The sequence below is a fragment of the Solanum lycopersicum genome, chromosome 10 (assembly GCF_036512215.1).
Source record: "Solanum lycopersicum chromosome 10, SLM_r2.1".
Classification (NCBI taxonomy): domain Eukaryota; kingdom Viridiplantae; phylum Streptophyta; class Magnoliopsida; order Solanales; family Solanaceae; genus Solanum; species Solanum lycopersicum.
Window position 1 is genome coordinate 3822143 of NC_090809.1, and position 14213 is coordinate 3836355.

Sequence of the window (14213 nt, forward strand, 5' to 3'; positions counted from 1 at the left end):
TTGAATTGGATTCAATTCGGAAAGAAATAAATCATATGAAGAAGATTGTGGAGGATATGGGTGACCTTTGGAAATTTTTATTTGAAGGATATGACTGCCGATGAAATGTTTGAGTTGAATGATATGAATGGAAATGAAAATTCTGATTTGACGAATGTTTCTACCTTGAAGGGAAAAATGTAAAATTTGGAGTTGATTGACAAAATCGAGAGTTCAAATCTGAAGAAAGTATCTAGCTTGGATGATAAAGTTTCAAAGTTAGAGTTGAAAGTTCATAAATTGATGAGTTTGCTTGCAGTTTCTTGAGCTATTATTGTTGGTTTTGCAGCTGCCACGATGATGTAGTGTGGTGCTATTGTTTGTGTTAAGTTAGTATTATTAGATTACGTTAATTTTATGGTTTTTTGTTATCATAGTGATTGAATTTTGCAGCTCGATAAGCTGCATTTTTTTTTGAAAATTTGTGAAGATGATGTCGGTTGTTGTTGTGTCTACTAATGAAGAATTATGCAGCTTGATAAGTTGCATTTTGATTATGCAGTGTTGTTACGTCTACTAATGAAACAATGGTGTATGCATTTTCTGGCAAAGCTATATTTGTCTTGAAGTAAAACAAATATAATTTTGCAAACTGTACTACTACTTTATGCAAACTGTCCCAATATGCAGAAATAAAACAATATAAATGCTAACTTAGCTTAAGGTTGCATGTTCAATAGCAAACTAATTATAATTTTGCATATTATGAACCTTGTTTTCCCTGTTAACCTATGTTGAACCAAAGTATCGAATAATATACCATTATATACCAAGGAAATTAAAATCAGGCAATCAATCAAACTAGTCAACTTAACCAAAGTGAAAGAACCAAAAGATAAGTATACCTGGAGGAAGTGACTGCTTCAACTTGTCAGCCTTCTCAAAGTCGGACACAAGAGTGTGTAAAGGTACTTGGAGCAGCGAACCTTGAACTTAACCAAGTCATTCTTCTTGATCTCGATATCTTCTTCACGGATGAAGAAGAAGAAGAACATGATGGGATTGCTAAACCCTCTGTAGATCGTGAATAAATTGGAGGAATAAGGTTTTAGGGTTCTTTAATTAATTGGTTTTTTAAAATTGGGTCAAGCCAGGTGGGTTTAATAATATTTGGGGCGGGTTTAGTTAAAAATGGGTGGGTTTAAAATTATTTTAAATAATAAAATTACAGACTGCCACGTAATTAAAAAGTATATTATTTAAATAGTTTAAATTTTGGTCCGTTAATGAAGGGGTAAATTTGGACCAAAAAGTGGATGAGAAGGGTATTTTGGGGCCAATAGGTGGATAAGGGATAGTTGCGTACCATTTTCAATACTTCGAGGATATTTTAGGCCCTTTTCGATAATACAAATGGTATCTTTTAGTGTCTCACAACTGTAGTTCGTTACAAGCTTTATTTTCTTACATTTTAGTCCCTTTCTAACTTGTATATAATACTAAGTAGCTTTGTAATATAGGAGTAAGAAGAAATACAAACTCACAAAATTCCCCAAATGATCCTATCTGTTTCATTTTTCTTCACTTCTCTTCATGGTATCAAAGCAAAACTAGAAGGATTCATCATCATTCTTCTTTCTTTTCAATCATTTTTTGCCCCTGAATGTCGTCATACTTTTCTTCTTCTTATTTGATAACAAGTGTTGTTCTTCCTGTTTCTTAATCTAGAACTGCCAACAAAGTTACAGTGAATTCAAATCACCTTTACTACCTTATACTATCATATTCACCTGGGATGAACCTTATCAACATGATTTTTGACGGCACTAGTTATATAAACTAGAAAAGAGGAGTCTTACTATCACTTTCTGCTAAGATCAAGTTAGATTTCATAAATAGAAACATTGAAATTCCAAAGGAAGACTCACTTGTGTTTTGAAAGTTCGAAAGAGGAAAAGATGCAATGACATAGTCATTGATTCTTGACAGTGGTATTTGTGGTTGTCTTTAGCTTTGGTTACAAAGGGTTACTCGCATTCCATCAATTATTATTATTTTTTCTCTAAATCTTCTGGTGCGTTAATTATTCATTGTGGTGTATATTGATGATATTCTAATAACAGTCAATGATGCTTAAAAAATTAAAGAGTTGAAGCTTTTCTTAGATGATGAACTCAAAATCAAATATTTAAATAGGGCAATTTATGTTTTGGGTACGGAGATTTTACCTAAGGCAGATAGACTTGTAATCACGTAGAGAAAATTCACTCTTGATATACTACCTGAGTATCCTAACATCGAAACTCGCACTGCTTCCACTCCTTTAGATCCATCAGTAAAACTGAACTCTGATCGTGACACTCTTCTTCAAGATCCAACCTTTTACCGACGTTTATTAGGGAGACTAAATTTTTTGACCTATACACGTTTGAATTTATGATATGTTGTTCAAACTATGAGTCAATTTACGCTGTTCCCTCGATCTGGTCATCAACAGGCCACTTATCACACTTTGAGATATCTGAAAAAAATGATCCAAATCTTGAGCTTTTTATGAATCGTGATGCAAATTGGGTTGCGTGTTTCGATATGAGTATTCTATGACACTTCTTCAAATTAGTTCTCGAACACAGGCGTTTCATGTGTATTCTATGACACTTCTACAAATTTCTTAAAATAATAGAGAAAGAGATAAGGAGAATGAGAGAAAAGAGATTGAGCGAATGCCAGAATTTCAGAAAATAACTAAGCAAAATAAGACATATAATAATATAAATCAAATTCTGAAGATTGAAAACGCAAGCAAAGATCAACAAAGAACAAACACGAACAAAAAATTTAAGAGCAAAATAAAGGTCTAAGAAACTAATATAAAAAGAATATAATTTTGTTGGAGAAAGTGCAAAGATTACATCAAATATTTAGTATTCTAAAAAAGAAAGCATACACTAATTTGACAATGAACCAAACGCTGAAACTATTGATTTTATAGAAGGTAAAAGATATGAAAATTTCTTTCAACAAATGGAAGCTAAGAAGAAGTAGAAAATAAGATTAATTTAAGATGAACATTATTAGGACAAGTTATGAAAATGAAGAGGTGTAGTTATAAAGTTGATTTTAAATGAAATAGATTTACAAAATAATAATTTTAGAAAAATAAATTACAGGTATGGGATATTTTTGTAATTCAACTTTTGACTTAGATTTTTTTCACTTTTAATAATATACATGATGATATGATGTTATGATGTTTGACCAAAATTGTGACGGACTTCATGATGTTATATGTTACTTTTATTAAAATATCTGAAACCAGATCTGATTTTTCTTTTTCATTTTCTCCGTTCTCTCGTTCTCTCTTCTCCTTTCTTCTTCTCTCTAAACTACCACCAGACGTTGCTGCCCTCCCTGCTGTTCTCCCTGCTGTTGCCACCCTCGCAAGTCCTGGAGCTGCCACTGACCTCCCTATTGTGTCGTGACTCTGTTGCCCCTTCATCCTCTCTCTTTTAACTAAATTAAGGTTAGGGTTAGTTTTTTTTTTTAATTTGAGTAAGTTTTGATTTATTAGTTAGTTATTCTATGTAGTTTGTCGAATCTTTTGAAGTTGAAATTAGATTTTTTTTTTGTATAAATTTTTTCATAACTTTAAAACTAATTAATTAGAACTTAGAACTTCATATTTTCATGAACTTGAATTTTAGGCTTTTGAACTTTAGTTATACTTGAATTTTGAAATTTCTGTACTCTATCTTAGAAAAATTCAACTTGAATGTCATGAACTTATAACTTGATCATAACTTGTAATTACAACTTAAAAATCAATTATAACTTGAATTTAGACCTTAAACTTAGAATTTAAAATTTTGTTGAATTGTAGTCCTAATGAACTAATTAAGCTAATAAGAGTTTAGAAATCTTGAATTGTATAGGATTTATTTGAAATTAAGTTGTGAACATAATTTAGAAATTTTGAATTGATTCATGAATTTCTGAACTTAGGTTTGAACTTCAGAAATCTAGATTAATTGTACTCTTTATGAAGTAATTTAGAAATCATGAATTATTGTAGAATTTATGAACTTAGGTGTTGAACTTAGAAATCCTAATGAAATGTAATCTTTATGAACTGATTAAGTTTTAAACTTTAGAAATTTAGAATTATTGTAGGATTTATGAAATTTTAAGTTGTGAACTTTAAATCTTGAATTGTAGAATTATATACTTAAGTTGTGAACTTTAACAATCTTGATGAATTGTTGTTTTTATGATCTAATTAAGCTTAATTTTATGAAATGTTGAATTATTAGTAGAATTTATATATAAACTTTAGGTTGTGAAGTTTAGAAATATATATTGAATAGTAAAATATATAAACTTAGGTTGTGAATGCTAGAAATTTTGATGAAATGTAGTCTTTATGAGCTAATAAGTTTAAACTTTAGAAATCTTAACTTATTCTAGGATTTATGAACTTTCGAAATCTTGATTTGTAGAATTTATGAACTTTTAGGTTGTGAACTTTAGCCATCTTGATGAATTCTTGTCTTTACGAACAAATTATTAAGCTTAAATTTTGGAAATGTTGAATTATTAACTGTAGGATTTATATATGAACTTTAAAATAAATATTGAGCCGAAGAATTTATGAACTTAGTTGGTGAACATTACAAATCTTGATGCAATGCAGTCTTTATGAACAAATGAAGCTTGAATTTTGTTGATCTTGAAATGTTGCATTTACGAACTTAGGTATATAAATTAACTAAATGTATATAAGTAATTATAAATATATATTGACAATATAAATTATTTTAATGTAGTTAAATTATTAATAAATAATTTATAATCGACTATCTATATTTTTATAGATGGACCATCATTTTTGGATGTATAACATGCATTATGAAACTGGTAATGGTTTAATGTATGAGTTTGTTGACGGTGTAAGACATTTTTATTGATCATGTACTGACACTTGATATTTTTAAGAATAATGGATTAATTAGATGTCCTTATAGTGCATGTATAGGTGCTTGAAATTTTTAAATCCAAATACACTTATGGTTCATTAGTATCTGTATGAATTTACGCCTAGATATTTTGTATGGGTTGATCATGAAAAAATAGATGGATTGTGTGACATGTTTTATAATTTGCTGCCCATGGATGAATATAATATAATATTCTTAAACCACATGGTTTTAAAATTTGCTGCCCATGGATGAATATAATATAGTATTCTTGAACCACAAGGTCAAATTAAGATTTTACATGATATGGCTCCACATGATAAGGATCAACATGATAGGGATCAAATTTTTATAAACTTATCAATGATGCTTTAAGAGTTCAAGGTGGGATGAATTCTGAATAATATTTTAATGAAATTCCTAATGAAAAAGCAAGACGTTTATATGAACAATTTGAAGACGCTAGTTATCCACTATGTGAAGAGTGTTTGCATACTACCTTCTTAGTTGCATTTAGACTAATCAATATTAAATGAAATTGGAGTGTTCATCATGTGGCTTTGGACTCAGATCTAAATCCTTAAATGACTGGTAAAAAGGGAAAAGTATTCAAAGTAAATGAGGAGGAGGAAGTAGCATTTAGATTTACATGACTAATTATAGAATAAAATTTAATGTGAGAAATGTAGTCAAAGTATTTTGATTTGCATGACTAAAAGTAGAATAAAATTTAATGATGGTAAAATGAGGATTTTTTTGCTTGTCCGTTTAACAAAGCAAATTGCTGGTTTAATCCCTCCTCATTTCTTTTCATCAGCCCTACTACTATGGATGGTTGTATGGCTAACTCCCCTGAAGATATAGTGAAGGAGATTTTGTTGAGGTGTCCTGTGAAATCGTTGTTGAGATTCAAATGCGTTTGCAAGAATTGGTGCGCTCTTATCAAAACCCCTGAATTTGCTCAAGGACACTTGAAGAATCGCAGCCCCCCACAACTCTTGATTTATGATAATGGTGATATTGATGATGATGATGACCTTTCCATAACTTTGATTTCCGAAGAACATCCCCGAAGGTTCATAGGTATGAAACAACTCTTTGGTTCTGTAGATGGCTTGTTTTTTATGGTTGGAGAAATTGATCGTGAGGTTTCATGTTCATTATGGAATCCTGCGACTAGGGAATTGAGACCCATCCGTCTCCCTATTCCAGTAGCCACAATCCATGATGCCCCAGTGTTTGGGTTTGGATTGGACACCTTAACTTATGACTATAAAGTGGTGTACTTTCACATTAATAATTTGTGTGAACATTATGCATCGGTCTACTCGTGTTCTAGGAACTTTTGGAGAATTTTCAAACCTAATATCCCCTACTTTACAGACGTGAAACACACATTTGGTACTTCTTATTTGAATGGAGGTTATTATTGGCTGCTAACTGGGGAACGCCCCTGTAATTACACCATTATTTTGTTCGACTTTGGGAGTGAAATGTTTACAGAGATTGAAGGGCCAGGTCATCAACTTGTTGATACTAACATGTTGGGTTTGATGTCGGTTGATAGCTCCATTGCCATCTTGAACTTGAACCCGAGTACTATATTTGCATATGATATATGGGTAATGATCCAACCAGGTGTATGGAACAAACTTGTTACCTTTCAATGCTTCTTTAGGCTTAAGTCTTGTTATCATAACTCTCTCATTTTTGCAACTAAAGATTCTCAACTGGTCTCCTTTGATGTTCGGACTAACAAGACGAGGCATCTTGGATTTCAACATGCGGCCTTGAGAAAAGATGCCGAGTGTGACGGCGATTGTGGAGTTTTTTGCTATAAGGAGAGCTTAGTGAAAATTGAACGACGAGACTATAAAGATCTGGACCATTAATCGATCTGTACTTTTTTAATTTTATACCATGAATGTGATTGTTATAAATTTATAATAGGTACTTTTATCGTTTCATTAATAATTTTGGATCAACATTTTCTTGCATCCTTTTATGAGGTACTGGGATTGAATCCATCAAAAATTATATATGCAACTTTCTTTTCTTCAATTTGAGTATTTAATATCTCATTAATTAATAACTCCTTTACTTTTAGGTATATTTATTCTTAACCTATAATTAAGAGAACTATTATAGGCTAAAGAAAAATTGTCATTTGATTTTACACAGCAGGGAAAGACAACAAGAGTTTAAATAATATTTATTGAGTCCGGCGGTATTTTATAAATAATAAAATAAAATTCTCAACGTCGATAAGTACAATGAAAGGGGGCTGTAGGTCTTACCTTACCAATCCTAATGAGGTAACAAACCTTTACTATTTAATAAGCATAAAGAAAATTAGAGCTAAAGAAAACTAATTATTCTATTATCATTACAAAGTTTGTATGGTGATATGACAAATGAGGATACTTAAATAGTGCAAAAATTCAAACATCAAGAAGAAGATTGAGTTATCTGCCTTAAACTTCTTTTTATTTATAGATGTATGAACTAAAAAAGATAGTGTGCCCATCTAGAGTAACCTAAAGCGAGCTCTCTTCTAATATCGTATAGGTTAACACTTTTTCTTATCAAAATATAGACGGAAAAGTTATGTGGTTATTCTACGATTGTTGATTTTTAAGAATAAGAAACTAATTGAAAAAACCAGGCATATTACATAATTTAAAGGCATAATACATATATTGGACCCTAAACTTGGCTTCAAATTTTAACTTTGACCTCCAACTTTCATAGTGCACAAATAGGCACTTTAACTATCCTACCTGTCAATAAATAAATACGCGATTTTTACATTCAAAGAGCGTGAAAGACAATCGCTTCAATGTGTATAAATGAGTCACTCAATGATTGCCAACTAGTTAAATACTTTACACATCGATTTTAGATCTAAAAAAAATCAAAATTGATTTTAATTTATATTGAAGAATCAAAATTAATTTTAATTTTAATTTACATACAAGAATCTAAACTAATTACTCCTACTGGTTTTTAGAGCTTGGAGCTCATTGTTTGACGGATCTTAGAGGTTTGTTGATGGTTGGCATCTTGATTTAGGTTTTTTGTGGTTGTTGGGTCTGTTTTAATAGGGTTTTGGGAGTCATTTGGTTGCTGTTTTTATGTCCGGTTTGAGCTGCATGTTGTAGCAGTGTTATTTCGTAATGGTTCTCGCCGGAGACAGCGGATCTGCTGGGTTTGGGGTCGGGTATTTGGTGGGCTTTGCAAGCTGAAAGCTTGTTCGCTTCATGATTTATGCTCCAGTGTGGAGGAAGAAGGAGAATGGCTGGGTAAAATGAATGAGGATTTTAGGTTGCCGGAGATTGGCCGGAACTCAGGGAGTAGAATAGTCATTTCACCATTTTTTTTCGTTGTGGGCCATGAAAATTACTCCTCACGCGCGTTTAATACGTGCATTTCACGGTTTTTGTCAGGTTGGACTCGCGTGTTTATTTATTAAAAGGTAGGATAGTTAAAGTGTTTATTTGTGCATTATGAAAGTTGGAGGTCAAAGTTAAAATTTGAAGCCTTAGGGTCCAATATATGTATTATGCCTAAATTAAAATTTTAACTTGATTTCAAATTATAACTCTAACATTTAATTTCGTCAATGCATAACTAGATACTTTAACTAATCAAAACTTAAATAAAAAAACACTCGAACCCTAAAGGGCAAAGTGCATGAAATACACTCAAGTTACGCGCGTAAGATGTAAATTTCAAGGGGCCCAACAGTTCAATAATTTTTCCCTTTTTTGCATTATTTGCTGCTCATTGCTAAATATAAGTGGCATTTAATTATTTTTTTTGTTATTGTGAAAAAAAAACCTATAATGAAGTAGTTCTTTTTTTGCCTATATCTATTTTAAGAAATGTGGGGTGAGTATACACTTGTTAAAAATAAATGCGATTTAAGTCTGAAGGCTCTCGATCAACGACTCTATACACACTTAGGGGACTCTTTACATTTTCCCTTAGGTGTCAGATTGTTATTTAGACTTGACAAAAATCTGTGAAAAAATCGTTTACATTTTATCAAATAATTTTAGTGCATCATTTTTACTTAATAATTTTTAGCACTCTATGTTTATTGTTTGACCTCAAAAAAATTGTAATCATAGTTTGCTACTCACTATGACAATCACAATACACAATGCATCCTTTTTTTTTCATCAAGTCTTTCACATCTTCAAGCACATATACACTTTAAAATCCTTTTTTTTTTCATCAAGTCTTTCACATCTTCAAGCATATATACACTTTAGACTAAGGAACAATGAAAAATTCATTGATTCTCATGTCTTCTATTTCTACAGGTTGTTCCGAAACAATTTTGTAACCAAAGCATTAGTTTCCTCTAGTGATTCCCATATTGGCTTGAGCATCTGACCAACAATAATGCACAATTTTTTTGTATAGTGTTAACTATTCATGTATATGAAATCTCAGCACATATTTTGAACAATTTTTCCTTTGATTTGAAGATAAGTAGCATGAAATTTAGAAACTTCGGTTAGAGTTTTTTTTCCATAAGAAAGACGAGAAAAGCGTAGTGATTTTTTTTTTCTTAAAAATGAATTCGTTTTCACATTCACCTTATTCTATGTTATAATTTGTTTTTATTATTTTTAAAAAATCTAAGTGAATTTATTTTAGTCGGTTGGCAGCAACTGAGTGGTTTACATATCCATGTTGGAACATTTGTATAACTCGCGTTTTGCTTGAAATATATGAGTGTCCTTTTCTTTATATTTTGGATAATTAAATTGCTTTTTTGTGCACCATCAAAGTTAATTTAAGATGAACATTATTAGGACAAGTTATGAAAATGAAGAGGTGTAGTTATAAAGTTGATTTTAAATGAAATAGATTTAAGAAATAATAATTTTAGAAAAATAAATTACAGATATAAGATATTTTTATAATTCAACTTTTGACTTAGATTTTTTTCACTTTTAATAATATACATGATGATATGATGTTTGACCAAAATAGTGACGGACTTCATGATGTTATACGTTACTTTTATTGAAATATCTGAAACCACATCTGATTTTTTTTTTCATTTTCTCCGTTCTCTCTTTCTCTCTTCTCCTTTCTTCTTCTCTCTAAACTACCACCAGACGCTGCTGCCCTCCCCGCTGCCCTCCCTGCTGTTGCCACCCTCGCAAGTCCTGGAGCTTCCACTGACGTCCCTATTGTGCCGTGACTCCATTGCCCCTTCATCCTCTCTCTTTTAACTAAATTAAGGTTAGGGTTATTTTTTTTTTTTTAATTTGAGTAAGTTTTGATTTATTAGTTAGTTATTCTATGTAGTTTGTCGAATCTTTTAAAGTTGAACTTAGAATTATTTTTTTTTTATAAATTTTAACATAACTTTAAACTAATTAATTCGATCTTAGAACTTCATATTTTCATGTACTTGAATTTTAGGCTTTTGAACTTTAGTTATACTTAAATTTTCATATTCCTGTACTCTATCTTAGAAAAATTCAACTTGAATGTCATGAACTTATAACTTGATCATAACTTGTAATTACAACTTAAAAATCAATTATAACTTGAATTTAGACCTTAAACTTAGAACTTAAAATTTTGTTGAATTGTAGTCCTAATGAACTAATTACGCTAATAAGAGTTTAGAAATCTTGAATTGTATAGGATTTATTTGAAATTAAGTTGTGAACATAATTTAGAAATTTTTAATTGTTCATGAATTTATGAACATTGGTTTGAACTTCAGAAATCTAGATGAATCTCTTTATGAAGTAATTTAGAAATCATGAATTATTGTAGAATTTATGAACTTAGGTGTTGAACTTAGAAATTTTGATGAAATGTAATTTTTATGAACTGATTAAGTTTTAAACTTTAGAAATTTAGAATTATTGTAGCATTTATGAAATTTTAAGTTGTGAACTTTAAATCTTGAATTGTAGAATTATATACTTAAGTTGTGAACTTTAACAATCTTGATGAATTGTTGTCTTTATGATCTAATTAAGCTTAATTTTATGAAATGTTGAATTATTAGTAGAATTTATATATAAACTTTAGGTTGTGAAGTTTAGAAATATATATTGAATAGTAAAATTTATAAACTTAGGTTGTGAATGTTAGAAATTTTGATGAAATGTAGTCTTTATGAGATAATTAAGTTTAAACTTTAGAAATCTTGACTTATTCTAGGATTTATGGACTTTCAAAATCTTGATTTGTAGAATTTATGAACTTTTAGGTTGTGAACTTTAGCAATCTTGATGAATTCTTGTCTTTACGAACAAATTATTAAGCTTAAATTTTGGAAATGTTGAATTATTAACTGTAGGATTTATATATGAACTTTAGAAATAAATATTGAGCTGAAGAATTTATGAACTTAGTTGGTGAACATTACAAATCTTGATGCAATGCAGTCTATATGAACAAATGAAGCTTGAATTTTGTTGATCTTGAAATGTTGCATTTACGAACTTAGGTATATAAATTAACTAAATGTATATAAGTAATTATAAATATATATTGACAATATAAATTATTTTAATGTAGTTAAATTATTAATAAATAATTTATAATCGACTATCTATATTTTTATAGATGGACCATCTTTTTTGGATGTATAACATGCATTATGAAACTGGTAATGGTTTAATGTATGTGTTTGTTGACGGTGTAAGACATTTTTATTGATCATGTACAGACACTTGATATTTTTAAGAATAATGGATTAATTAGATGTCCTTATAGTGCATGTATAGGTGCTTGAAATTTTTAAATCCAAATACACTTATGGTTCATTAGTATCTTTACGAATTTACGCCTAGATATTTTGTATGGGTTGATCATGAAAAAATAGATGGATTGAGTGACATGTTTTATTATTTGTTGCCAATGGATGAATATAATATAATATTCTTAAATCACATGGTTTTAAAATTTGCTGCCCATGGATGAATATAATATAGTATTCTTGAACCACATGGTCAAATTAAGATTTTACATGATATGGTTCCACATGATAAGGATCAACATGATAGAGATCAATTTTTTATAAACTTATCAATGATGCTTTAAGAGTTCAATGTGGGATGAATTCTGAACAATATTTTAATGAAATTTCTAATGAAAAAGCAAGACGTTTATATGAACAATTTGAAGACGCTAGTTATCCACTATGTGAAGGGTGTTTGCATACTACCTTCTTAGTTGCATTTAGACTAATCAATATTAAATGAAATTGGAGTGTTCATCATGTGGCTTTGGACTCAGATCTAAATCCTTAAATGACTGGTAAAAAGGGAAAAGTATTCAAAGTAAATGAGGAGGAGGAAGTAGCATTTAGATTTACATGACTAATTATAGAATAAAATTTAATGTGAGAAATGTAGTCAAAGTATTTTGATTTGCATGACTAAAAGTAGAATAAAATTTAAGGATGGTAAAATGAGGATTTTTTTGCTTGTCTGTTTAACAAAGCAAATTGCTGGTTTAATCCCTCCTCATTTTTTTCATCAGCCCTACTACTATGGATGGCTGTATGGCTAACTCCCCTGAAGATATAGTGAAGGAGATTTTGTTGAGGTGTCTTATGAAATCGTTGTTGAGATTCAAATGCATTTGCAAGAATTGGTGCGCTCTTATCAAAACCCCTGAATTTGCTCAAGGACACTTGAAGAATCGCAGCCCCCCACAACTCTTGATTTATGATAATGGTGATATTGATGATGATGATGACCTTTTCATAACTTTGATTTCCGAAGAACATCCTCGAAGGTTCATAGGTATGAAACAACTCTTTGGTTCTGTAGATGGCTTGTTTTTTATGGTTGGAGAAATTGATCGTGAGGTTTCATGTTCATTATGGAATCCTGCGACTAGGGAGTTGAGACCCATCCATCTCCCTATCCCAATAGCCACAATCCATGATGCCCCGGTGTTTGAGTTTGGATTGGACACCTTAACTTATGACTATAAAGTTGTGTACTTTCACATTAATAATTTGTGTGAACATTATGCATCGGCCTACTCGTGTTCTAGGGACTTTTGGAGAATTTTCAAACCTAAAATCCCCTACTTTACAGACGTGAAACACACATTTGGTACTTCTTATTTGAATGGAGGTTATTATTGGCTGCTAACTGGGGAACGCCCCTGTAATTACACCATTATTTTGTTCGACTTTGGGAGTGAAATGTTTACAGAGATTGAAGGGCCAGATCATCAACTTGTTGATACTAACATGTTGGGTTTGATGTCGGTTGATAGCTCCATTGCCATCTTGAACTTGAACCCGAGTACTATATTTGCATATGATATATGGGTAATGATCCAACTAGGTGTATGGAACAAACTTGTTACCTTTCAATGCTTCTTTAGGCTTAAGTCTTGTTATGATAACTCTCTCATTTTTGCAACTAAAGATTCTCAACTGGTCTCCTTTGATGTTCGGACTAACAAGACGAGGCATCTTGGATTTCAACATGCGGCCTTGAGAAAAGATGCAGAGTGTGACGGCGATTGTGGAGTTTTTTGCTATAAGGAGAGCTTAGTGAAAATTGAACAACGAGACGATGAAGATCTGGACCATTAATCGATCTGTACTTTTTTAATTTTTATACCATGCATGTGATTGTTATAAATTTACAATAGGTACTTTTATCGTTTCATTAATAATTTTGGATCAACATTTTCTTGCATCCCTTTATGAGGTACTGGGGTTGAATCCATCAAAAACTATATATGCAACTTTCTTTTCTTCAATTTGAGTATTTAAACTCTCATTAATTAATAACTCCTTTACTTTTAGCTATATTTATTCTTAACCTATAATTAAGAGAACCATTACTTGGCTAAGGCAAAATTGTTATTTGTTTTTATACAGCAGGGAAAGACAACAAGAGTTTAAATAATATCTATTGAGTCCGGCGGGTATTTTATTAATAATAAAATAAAATTCTCAACGTCGATAAGTACAATGAAGGGGGTCTGTAGGTCTTACCTTACCAATTCTAATGAGGTAACAAACCTCTACTATTTAATAAGTATGGAGAAAATTAGAGGTAAAGAAAACTAAGTATTCTATGATCATTACAAAGTTTGTATGGTGATATGACAAATGAGGATACTTAAATAATGCAAAAATTCAAACGTCAAGAAGAAGATTGAGTTATCTGCCTTAAACTTCTTTTTATTTATAGATGTATGAACTAAAGAAAATAGTGTGCCCATCTAGAGTAACATAAAGCGAGC

At 30.7% G+C, this 14213-nt stretch overlaps 2 protein-coding genes across 2 annotated transcripts; both read left to right on the top strand.

The window, feature by feature from the left end:
- Nucleotides 1–5371: 5371 nt before the first annotated feature.
- On the top strand, nucleotides 5372–7144 carry LOC104649453 (putative F-box protein At3g20705). The gene has a single exon (XM_026027838.2). The coding sequence runs from the start codon at nucleotides 5780–5782 to the stop codon at nucleotides 6842–6844; it is 1065 nt and encodes a 354-aa protein (XP_025883623.1). The 5' UTR covers nucleotides 5372–5779; the 3' UTR covers nucleotides 6845–7144.
- A 5345-nt stretch (nucleotides 7145–12489) lies between these two features.
- On the top strand, nucleotides 12490–13554 carry LOC101253138 (putative F-box protein At3g20705). Its single transcript, XM_026027905.1, has one exon. It carries the CDS (start codon nucleotides 12490–12492, stop codon nucleotides 13552–13554), a length of 1065 nt encoding a protein of 354 aa, XP_025883690.1.
- Nucleotides 13555–14213: the final 659 nt, after the last annotated feature.

Bases quoted from the DNA above. Each gene is read 5' to 3' on its own strand.
- LOC101253138 (XM_026027905.1), top strand. From the start codon at position 12,490: ATGGATGGCTGTATGGCTAACTCCCCTGAAGATATAGTGAAGGAGATT.
- LOC104649453 (XM_026027838.2), top strand. From the start codon at position 5,780: ATGGATGGTTGTATGGCTAACTCCCCTGAAGATATAGTGAAGGAGATT.